Source organism: Antechinus flavipes, chromosome 2 (genome assembly GCF_016432865.1).
Source record: "Antechinus flavipes isolate AdamAnt ecotype Samford, QLD, Australia chromosome 2, AdamAnt_v2, whole genome shotgun sequence".
In the NCBI taxonomy this organism is placed as follows: Eukaryota; Metazoa; Chordata; class Mammalia; order Dasyuromorphia; family Dasyuridae; genus Antechinus; species Antechinus flavipes.
Genome location: NC_067399.1, coordinates 620,896,284 through 620,907,626, shown reverse-complemented (window position 1 = coordinate 620,907,626; position 11,343 = coordinate 620,896,284). Strand labels below are relative to the sequence as shown.

At 38.6% G+C, this 11,343-nt stretch overlaps 1 protein-coding gene across 1 annotated transcript; it reads right to left on the bottom strand.

The window, feature by feature from the left end:
• Window positions 1-6,431: 6,431 nt before the first annotated feature.
• On the bottom strand, window positions 6,432-9,122 carry LOC127551825 (inositol polyphosphate 5-phosphatase OCRL-like). Its single transcript, XM_051981915.1, has one exon. It carries the CDS (start codon window positions 8,993-8,995, stop codon window positions 6,803-6,805), a length of 2,193 nt encoding a protein of 730 aa, XP_051837875.1. The 5' UTR covers window positions 8,996-9,122; the 3' UTR covers window positions 6,432-6,802.
• Window positions 9,123-11,343: the final 2,221 nt, after the last annotated feature.

Here is an 11,343-nt window from a genome sequence, read left to right as displayed (position 1 = left end):
TCAGTGCATTAGTACATATTGCAGATGGACAACCAACTGGCCCAGAATTGAGAAGGAAGATTTTTGGATGAATTCTGTTTGAAAATTGTGTAGTACTCTCGCTGGTCCCAAGTCGCCTTTTTAATACCTTTTTAAAAAAGCTACATGGTTCCAATTCATTCAACACACTATAATCTTGGAAAAATCTGAATCCTGAGTGAAGGGGGCTGGTGGGTATAAGAAGGCTACAATATATTACCAATGATGACATTTTCAAGAAATGGAAGACAAGGTATCTCAAGGAAATGTATGATTGGACAAGGAGATGGGCTGGCTATAAATCGATAATAAGGAATCACAGACAGTCCAAGGCTGTAATGGTACCCAATATTGGTACCTAGCTGAAGGTGTCTAGTTTATACAGATCCTTTATGAAGGATCTATGGGTAGGTATGGACATGAATCAGACAGGATGAGAAGTGGATTGTTGTTTGTCCTTTGTTCTCGAAGAGGATCATAATATCAGGAAGGTGATGCCATGATACAAGTGAAGGAGGGCTGGGCTAGATGAATCTCAAACAGCATCTTTGGGGAAGAATATCCATATAGCTGAGATTGCTAAACAACGGTAGTTTTAAAAAATTTCAACTTAGTAAATTCACTGAAGTTGTAATTTGGAGAACATTTAATACCAAGCTAAAGCATTTGAATTAAATATAGTAGGCAATTGAGAACTAATCCCTACTAGTGCCTGGTAGAAGAGATGGGAATATCTACTAAACTTGCTCATAAAAGTGATGACAATTGTGGATAATGTGCCTTCATCTCTTTTGAATAATGTTATACACTTATTCCATTTCATCTTATGGCTATTTGGATGTCTGTTTTATCGTCTCTTAAAGGTTATAAGTGCCTTGTTGAAAATAGACACATTTGTTTGACTCACAGGTCCTAACATATATCTTTGCATATAGAAGGTGCTTTATGCATGTTTGTTCAATTGAAGTGCATAAAATCTCTGTTTCTTGGGAGTGAGTTTCTCATAGAAGGCAAGCTCTTGGTCTCATTTTTATGTGGATTGTGATGACTAAGTGAGATGCCTGGAATGGGTAACTTCTTTTACAGAAACATTTGTTCTGCTTGTTGCTTTTTTTCTTCCTGGTGAATGTGAGGAGTCTACTTTATTATAGAAGAAATATTCAGAAACATCAGAGATAAAAATGGCAAGTCTTGTCATTGCATTATCTGTTCTGGTTTAAGGTAAGCAAGAGGATTTCAGTGAATATTCCTAAGACTTTTCCTGTGATTTTATCTAGTTAAGATGAAAGAACACTGGATTTTAAATCAGGAGAACTGGATCAATATTTTATTTCTGTAAATTACTAGATATGTAACTATAGGCAAATCATTTAAGTTCTTGGAACCTCAGTTTATTCCATCTGTAAAATGGGATTAATATGTGCACTACTCACTTCACAGGACTATATTGTGTGTTATTACTCTTCTATTAAGGAACACATACAAATACTAATATACTTCTTCTGAATATAGAGTAGAAGGGCTTATCTCCTAAAATGTTCAGTAGGCCCCACTACTTCCCCAACTTTTTTTCTTTCTACTACCCGAGAACAGATGGCCATGAATGAGTGTTATAGTCTAGATGAGTATGAATTTTTGTCTGTTAGTTCATACTTTGATGAATCTGTATTCTTATCAAGGTGAGCACTCCCTTCACAGAGACAGATATCAAATTTATAACAATTCCTCAACTCATAACTATTCTTTCTTATGCTCTGCAACTCTTGTCTTTCTTATGTGTTTACTTAATGACTTTCCAAGAAATACTCTGCCTATTTTAAGGAATCACCTACCCAATTATATGTCAGAGTTTGGAAAATATGCAATTTTTATTCACTCAGGCAGAATGTGAATGTATGCATGTGTGTCTGTATGCTCACATGTGCGGCTATTCTCAGGTGAATTGAATTTCATTTGGGAGGAATGAATATAATGAATCACAGAATCTCAGACTTGGAAAATACCTAAAAGGCCACCTAATCTAATCTGTACACATCTATAACATGATCATACAACTTTTGCTTGAAGACCTTCAATACCAAGTGTGCTCAGGGGAACCTACTACCTCTTGGATAGTGTGTTTCTTTTGGATAGCTAATATTTATTAAGGAGTTTTCCCTCATCAAGAGAAATTGGAGAAAATCATCTATAGAGAATCCCTCTTCCATTTGGATATTGACTTGGATATTCTTTGTGATAGCAGCAAAATTTTGGGGGCCAAGTATTAAGTCTTGCTTGATATTGGTAATCAGAAAATCATTGAATAAAATTATCCTTGTCTACCCAATAATCTTATATGATCTTAATTTATGATGGTCAGCCTAGGTACTACACTATATCAACTCAATATCAAAATAATCATAGGATGTCTGTAGAATTCTGGGTGAGTCCTTTTGAGGATTTATGGGAGGCAGAATGTGGTGCCATAGTGGTTAGAGTGCTGGGCCTGGATTCAGGAAAACATCTTCCCATGTTCAAATCTGACCTCAAACACTAGCTGTGTAACCCTGAGCAAGTCATTCAACCTTGTTCACCTCAGTTTCCTCATCTGTCAAATGGTGAAGGAAATGGTAAAGACTCCACGTCTTTGCCACGAAAACCCCAAATGGAATCACAAAGAGTTGGGCATGATTGAAAAATGACTCAATGGTAATAAAAATGGACAAAGGTTACTACACAGAATGAAAAAGAAATGGAAGGGTGATATTCCCTAGTGGAAGTAGTACACTTACTAATGAAATTACATAGTCAGTGAAGCATTAAAATAAGAGAAAGTGGGTACATAGATATGTAGCTGCTGCTGGTTTTTTTTTTGTGTGTGATAATACCATATGTGATTTAATTTTTTGAATCTTCTCCATTGGAGATATCTTGAAAATCAATCTATGAGTGTTCTTATAAAGTTGTCATACCATAAACTGGGAAAACATTTTTTATAATCAAAGGTTCTGATAAAGGCCTCATTTCCAAAATATATAAAGAATTGACTCTAATTTATAAGAAATCAAACCATTCTCCAATTGATAAATGGTCAAAGGATATGAACAGACAATTCTCAGACGAAGAAATTGAAACTATTTTTAGACATATGAAAATATGCTCCAAATCATTATTAATCAGAGAAATGCAAATTAAGACAACTCTGAGATACCACTACACACCTGTCAGATTGGCTAGAGTGACAGGGAAAGATAATGTGGAATGTTGGAGGGGATGTGGGAAAACAGGGACACTGATACATTGTTGGTGAATTGTGAACACATCCAGCCATTCTGGAGAACAATTTGGAACTATGCTCAAAAAGTTATCAAACTGTGCATACCCTTTGATCCAGCAGTATTACTACTGGGCTTATATCCCAAAGAGATACTAAAGAAAGGAAAGGGACCTGTATGTGCCAAAATGTTTGTGGCAGCCCTGTTTGTAGTGGCTAGAAGCTGGAAAATGAATGGATGCCCATCATTTGAAGAATGGTTGAGTAAATTGTGGTATATGAACGTTATAGAAAATATTGTTCTGTAAGGAATGACCAGCAGGATGAATACAGAGAGGACTGGCGAGACTTACATGAACTGATGCTAAGTGAAACGAGCAGAACCAGGAGATCATTATATACTTCAACAACAATACTGTTTGAGGATGTATTCTGATGGAAGTGGATCTCTTCGTTAAAGAGAGCTAATTCAGTTTCAATTGATCAAGGATGGACAGAAGCAACTACACCCAAAGAAAGAACACTGGGAAACGAATATAAACTGCTTGCATTTTTGTTTTTTTTCCCGGATTATTTATACCTTCTGAATCCAATTCTCCTGGTGCAATAAGAAAACTGTTCAGTTCTGCACACATATATTGTATCTAGGATATACTGTAACCTATTCAACAAGTAAAGGACTGCTTGCCATCTAGGGGAGGAGGGTGGAGGGAGGGAGGGGAAAAATCAGAACAGAAGTGAGTGCAAGGGATAATACTGTAAAAAATTACCCTGGCATGGGTTCTATCAATAAAAAGTTATTAAAAAAAATAAAGTTGTCATACCTCCAGCACATTTTCTGGTCCAGCTGCTCTTCCCAGCTTCATTTTCTTAAGGGACATTTCCCAGTTTGTATCTCAGTTTATAGAGGTAATATTGCTCAAAATTAGTGTCATATTTGCTGGGCTCTGAAATATACTTAAGCAGCGAGGTAGCACAATGTATAAAAGTGTTGGGCCTATGTAGAGGGCTATAGATAGTGGGAGAACTCTGGGTGAGGTATAAGATCCTTCAGCCCAGAGGGAACCTGCTGACAGTGTCTGGTTCCGCTCCCCATCTCCCCTCAGGGCTCTTGCCTTCCTGAGAAGTCAGGGGTGGTGACAACCTCTTGTAATTGAAGCAGAGTGTACCAAGTGGCAAACTATGTACTATAGCAAGTTGTTCATGTGGTCCCACATGTGCAGCATAAACTTAGCATGTGGACCTGAGTTCAAATTCAGCCTTAGAAACTTATTAGCTGTGTGACCCTGGGCAAGTCATTTAATCTTCTTTTGCTTCCATTTCTTCATCTGTCAAATGAGCTGGAGAAGGAAAGGGCAAACCACTTCAATATCATTGCCAAGAAAACCTCAAATGGGTCATGAAGAGTCAGACATGACTCAAAATAATACTCTAATTCTTTCTTTTTTTGCAAGGCAATTGGGGTCAAGTGACTTGCCTAGAGTCACATAGCTGCACATCTAGTGAGTATTTGAACTCAGATCCTCCAGACTTGAGAGTCAGTGCTCTACACTGTGCAATCTCACTGTGCTGAACCTTTTCAGTTTAAACATGAGGAAACTGAGGCTAAGGCTTCAGATGAGATGATAAAGACATATAGCTCCTTAGATTAGTCTCAGAGACTGAGGGAATTAAAAATGCTGCTAGTTGTTCCCCACCTCCAAATGTACATATATTTAAAGCAGACCCAGTGTCAAGCCCTTCCTGGGCCCATCTCCCTTTAAATAGGTTTAACAATTTCCTATCACATACAACCCAAGGCATTGCCCATGCTCCTGTTGGGGTTCAACCAGAAATGATATTTCATTCAAACAGATGACAGGGCGATCTTTTGGAACACTTGGTAAGGAGGAAACAAGGTGTTTTAAGAGCACTTAGCAATGGCTTGGAAACTTAGTGTTTTATACCCTCAGCTGTGTTAAGGATGGCATATTTTATAATTTTGGAGCCATATGGAGGACCAGTGATTGCTACAGATGCCACTGCAGCATGTGTGCACTTCAATGCTGCTCCATCTGAGTTCTGAGTCTTCTTGAACACCTGTCAACATTCTGGAGGATCAATCTAGGATCCACATAGCACTTACTGATACAATGCCAGATAGGCATGCCTTAGGAAGCTCTTCCCTGGAGTGAAATGGGCAAGGTGAGAGGAAATATAGGAGCAGTGATGTGATATGAGTAGAAACAAACAAAAAAACATAGAAATAGAAGCCTGGAAATCAGTAAATATATCTCTAGTTGTCATTCTAATACTGACTATTGACCCTGGGGAAGAGGTAGCAGAGGGTTTTGGTTGAAAACATATTTTTATCAACTTGTGCTTACATTTCAGAATCACTGAAAGCCTCAGGGTCTCATGATACATACAGTATTTTCCAGAATCATTTAAACTTAGAAGCCTAGAGATGGGAAGGACTTTAGAGATCCGTTAGTCCAACTCATAATTGAACAGCAATTCCTTTTGTAACATTTCTGACAAATGGCTCTCCAGCCCCTGCTTGAATACCTTGTGATGAATAGTTTATTATTATCTTACAAGATGATCTAACTTACTTTTGATCAGCTCTAATAGGATTTCTTTCTTATACTGAGCTGAAATCTATTTGCCTATAACACTCCACTAATTTTATGTAGGTTTTCTTATCCAAGAAGACTAAATCTACTCCTCTTTACACTTGGCAGTCCTTCAATATTTGAAGACAGTGATCATTTAATTGAACAAATATTTATTATGCATCTACTATATGCTAGGCTTTGTCCCCCTTAAATTTTCTGTTTTCATATAATGGAAGAAACTATACTAAATTTGTACTAATCCTATGACATATATTTGAAGTTATATTTTTGAATAAATCTTTCATATCAACTCACTGGAAATCTGTCTCCCTGAAGAAAATGGGATATGGAAAGTGATTTTAGTTATTCTGGTTATATGGCTTCTGGATAGATAAGAAATGTAGGCAACAGTTTGTGTGAAAAAGGTCTGGGGCTCTTAGTGAATTGCAAGCTCAATATTAATCAACAGCGTGACCAAGACTACCTTAAGCTGCATTAATAAAAGCACAGCTTCCATAATGAGGAACTTCTGTGCCAAGAATGACTCTGTATGCTACCTTCACTCCAGGGCTGGAATTCATCTTGGACTTTTTTTTTTTTTTTTTTTTTTTGGACTGTGAATACAGATCTCTTTGTCCCACAGAGATAAAGCACAAAACATTAAACATGGGATTCTTTGGCTTGGCAATATGAGTCTTAAGTCCTCCGATGTACAGGATATGTTGTTAGTGTGTTGTAGATCAGTGGTCCTAGAAGACTCACTCTCCCTAATGTGCTTTTAAGTTATAGATTTTCAAAAGCTAACAGCCAAAAAGCTGGAAGACAGATCCCTTTGGAGCCAAAGAGGAAGCTCTCAAATAACTTCTGATTCACAGCTTGAGATTCCTTTGTCCTGGAATTTGGAGGTGAGTGTGGCAAAATGAGAGAGGAAGAGTTAGTTTTTATCACCTCCAAGCAAGAAGCCCAAGAGAAACTGGACAGCACGCCGATGGTTGTTCTGAGTCTGTTTTGCCTTTAGGTTAGGTGGAGGCCGTAGTAGAAGACTTGAGAAAAGGTTTGCGAGCATATTGGCAGTAATGTTGTTAGTTTCAGAGTGCCTTAAGAGTTCTCGAAGGAAAGTTATCAGATACCAGAAAACGTTTCTGTGGTACTGTGGAAGGTGTGAAATTACTTGTTGGCAGAGTCGGTAGTCATGTGAATAGTCAAGGCATCGTTGATATTGTTCATAACAGATAACGGGCTCTGGCAGGGCTTCCAGGAAGATGAGAAGTGTCTCAGCTATTGAGTGATTACTGCCAGGTATTAATTTGAGAATGCTAGTATCCAAACAATCAATAATTTGTTGAACTTCTTTTTGTGATCCAGGAGTCTGGAACAAATCCTTCTGTTCACAGGCATGTTTATATAAATGATCCACTAAGAGCCAGAGTTCCTTGGGAATCTGAAGGGGCTTTTCACCAACACTCTCCTCCAAAGAAGTCGTCTCCAAGTCTATGAGTTTGGAAATAGGAACTTCTCTGATTGGTCTTCTCAACCGGCACAAAGTTTCCAAGGATGTACCACAACAACTCCGAAGGTAAGTGCCACTGATGGTCAAGAAGTAATCTTTGCCTTGATCCAAGTGAAGGATAAGAATATCTTTAATATTATCTTCCCCAGAATTCAGGACAGGCACAGAATCTTTATTAACATAGACACTCAAGAAAATGTCTAATGTCTCATTTGGCTCCAAGTAGCCATCACAGGGCTTAGCTTCAAGCCATGGTTTGCAGTACTGCTTGTCACCAAGCTTAGAGACGAAGGAAAAATGACAGGGAACCTGACCATTGTTGGTGATCTGCAATTTCTGCTTTTGCAGCTGCCGAAATTTCACATTTTCAAACCTAAATTCTCTCTTGCTAAGTGCTATTGAAGGAAGAAAGTAATTTTCCATTCTGTCTATGAGTTGAATACTGTCTTCAAATACCTCTTGGTATCTTCTGTCATCTACAATTTTCACTCCAATAAGGAAGAGAGAACTGACAGGTTTGTGATCACTGGTTTTTAGCCCCATGTGACTCTGATACCGGAGCTGACTAATGTTTGTCCCCTTCCAAAGGATTCTGTCACACCACGCTGGAACCCGGCACTTCCCACTGGAATCCCATCTGTCTGTTTTACTGTCAAACTTGTACGTGGGGATAAATCTAATTTCTCCTTCTGCAAAGTCAGCGAAAGCTTTCTTACTTGTTCGCTGAATATTTAGCTGGTCTACCTTTAGCAGCTTCTGAAGGTCATTCTTATTAATAAGTCTTTTCACTTCTTTGGCGTTATAGATGTAAAGCCTGTAGTTCAAATCTCCTAACCAAATGACAACATCATGTTTCATGATATTCAGGTGACCCTGACTGGGGACAAAGAAATTCATTCGGGCACAGATGTCCTTGTAATCCTGATTCCTACCTTCAACATCCTCCACCTGGGCAGCCAGGTGGGAATTGACAATGCAAAATGTAGTGTTGTGGAACATAAATCTCACAGCAACGGCTCCTTTGTTGCCCATTTTCCCCATGAGTCCAGTTCCTACAGTGTCAGCCACGACATCCTGGATGTGCCCACAGTGCTCTTTCCTGGCAAATATCAGTAGCATCATTCCAACTAGGCGGACTAGCTGGACTTTCTTATATTTAGACTTGAAGTGCAAAGCTTGTTTCACAGATGCGAGCCACTCATGCTCTTTGGTGGATTCCAAGTAGAAAAAGGCCTCCATGCTCAAATCCAGCTCTTGGAATCCAAGGCAGTAAATGTCCGGAGGGTCGCGATCACAATTGAGCCACAGTTCCAGCCCACAGTCCGGAGACTGGCCATTCACGTTCCACGTTCCAACAAAGAATCTAAACGTACGGAAATTGACATACTCCTTTTCTCTTTTTGCTGCAATAAGCCTGATGAGCTCCTGCCTCATTCCGGGATGGATGTTGGGTCCCAAGAGCTTCCTCACGGTGCTGGTCACTTTGGAAGGCCCTTTGCTTGTGGTTCCTTTTTCACGTGGGAGCTCTCTCCTCAATGGGCGGGCCACGAGTAGGGATTCATCACGAGTCTTCTTCATCTGGTGATACGGGACGTTTCTTTTCTTATCCAAACTCATTGCTGTAAGATGATCTCCAAATTCAGACACCCTTCCTGCGCTAAGAGGATAGCCTAACGAAGGCAGTCAGATGGCTCATCAGGGATTTCAAAAAGGGCCTCCACCACTGGGCGCTGTGCTTGTTGTCTTCCTCTGGTGTGGGCGGTTCCATCAGGAGGGCAGGTTACTTCCTGGGTCACGTGGCCGGGATCGGCCAACTGACGATCGCCAACTTCCAACCGCATCTCGGCGCTGGACTCTCGGCTCCCGCCCGTGCTCTGACTCTCGCGAGCCTTCAGGCGCTCCGGAGGCGGGGCTGACCGTGTCTGAGACTATTTTACGAGAGCTTGACTACATTTCCCAGCAGGCCTTGTATTCCAGGCCCGGAGAAGCGGGCCTCTGGTGACCGCCTACTCCGGGAGGCCTACGCGTTTCTTGTGATTTGGGAGCAATGTGTTTTTGTTTTTGTTTTTGTTTTTTCATTTATTTATTTTAAATTTTTTTGGTCGTTGAAGCAATTGGGGTTAAATGACTTACCCAGGAAGAGTTGTTTTTTAAAAGCTGAATATGACTTTTCAGCTAACAAGCATTCATATTTTTTCTCTCTTCCATCCCCAAGTTGAAAAGAAAACAAATAGATGGAAAAAGAAGGACCCAAATCCTTGTAACAAATAGGTAGTCAAAGAAAATAAATTTTTCCCGTGATACCCCAAATCTCAAATATTTGTCTCATTCTGGATATTAGCTCAATAGTGAGTAATATAGCTGCTCAATATCCCTCTGAAACCACTGTAGATCTGAAGATTCATTTTGTACTTAAACATTTTTTAAATTTCCCAATTGAAAAAAAAAGGGTTAAAAAAAAGTAGTGGGAAAGAAACAGATCTCATTTGTCAGTGAAAAGCTTAAAAAGCAGTGATCATAAAGCACCTACATGTTTTTTTTTTTTTTTTAACTAAGTTATACCAAACTAATCTTATTTTCTTTTTTGATAACTTTACTAAATTCTAAGTCAGGGGACTAAAGACCTCAGTTAAGACCCTGACTACTACCTCTGTGACCTTGGGCAAATTACTTACCCTGTGCCTCAGTTTCTCTTTTTTATTTTTTATTTATTTTATTTTATTTATTTATTTATTTATTTTTATTTAATGATTACTTTCTATTGACAACATTATCCCTTGCACTCGTTTCTTTTGTGCCTCAGTTTCTCATTTGTAAAATGAGGAAATTGGACTAAACAGATGACCTTCCATCTATTTAAGGTCTCTTTCAAGTCTAAATATATCTATTTATTCATTCATTAATTTATTTTTTCAACTCTAAATTTATGATCTGTGATTGTTTAAAGCACATCTGGATTTTGAGCAAAGTTTCTCATGCTAGACACGATGGAGAAGTATGAATTAGTACAATTAGATGAATTCAGAATCAGTTAAATGGTTTGATGCAAAGCATGCTAATTAATAGCTATCTGTGATATTAGAGTGCAAACTCACTGAGAGCAGGGAATTTTTAAATTTTTGGTTTTTTGTATCCTCAATACTTAGCACAATCCATGGCACATAGAAAAACCCATAATAAACGTCTTTTGACTGGCTAATGTATGAACTTGGAAAGAGTCTTCAGGAAGTGCCCCAGGATTTGGTTCCATGCAATCAATGATTTACACAAACACTGCTTGTTAGATTATCAGATAATAGAAAGCTAGGTAGATTACCCAAATTATGAAACAATTGAAAAGTGGTAAAATTGAACTGAATTGAAGAAGTTGAGATTTAGTAGGCAGATAAAATTATACTTGAATTAGGAAGTAAAATGAATTCAGTGATAACTCTGTTGGAGTTCAGAAGGAAGATCTTAAGAGGTTGGGGTTAAAGTTTTTTATAATTGTAATACAAATTGAAGTGGGCTAAGTTTCACAAGGATTTAACAAAGAATCAGGAGCAAGAAAAAAATTTATAGGAAAAGACAGATCTTGTTCTTCTTGTCATTTATATGCTAATTTTATGACCCAGATGTAGAACTGAGGAGTGGTCTATTCACCATTGAAATGGATGCTGCCCCTAACCTGCTTATGCACTCTTGAGACCATGAGAACATTATTTTGGTTTCAGCGCTGTCTGCAGTCAGAACTATGTTGCCAGCTTTTCACTCCCTAATGCAGGTGGTATTTTCTATTTCCAATTGCAGGCACACACAAACCCCAGATATGCTGCCTTAAGACCATAACAACTTGGCAAATATAAAACTTAAAGAAATATTGTCTTACTGCTTGTCTGGGAATGGAATTCTTAGTGTGATAACCTTTGCCTCCTGTCTGGGAAAGGAATTTCTTTGTGGATTTTTATATAAATGTGTCTCTGAAA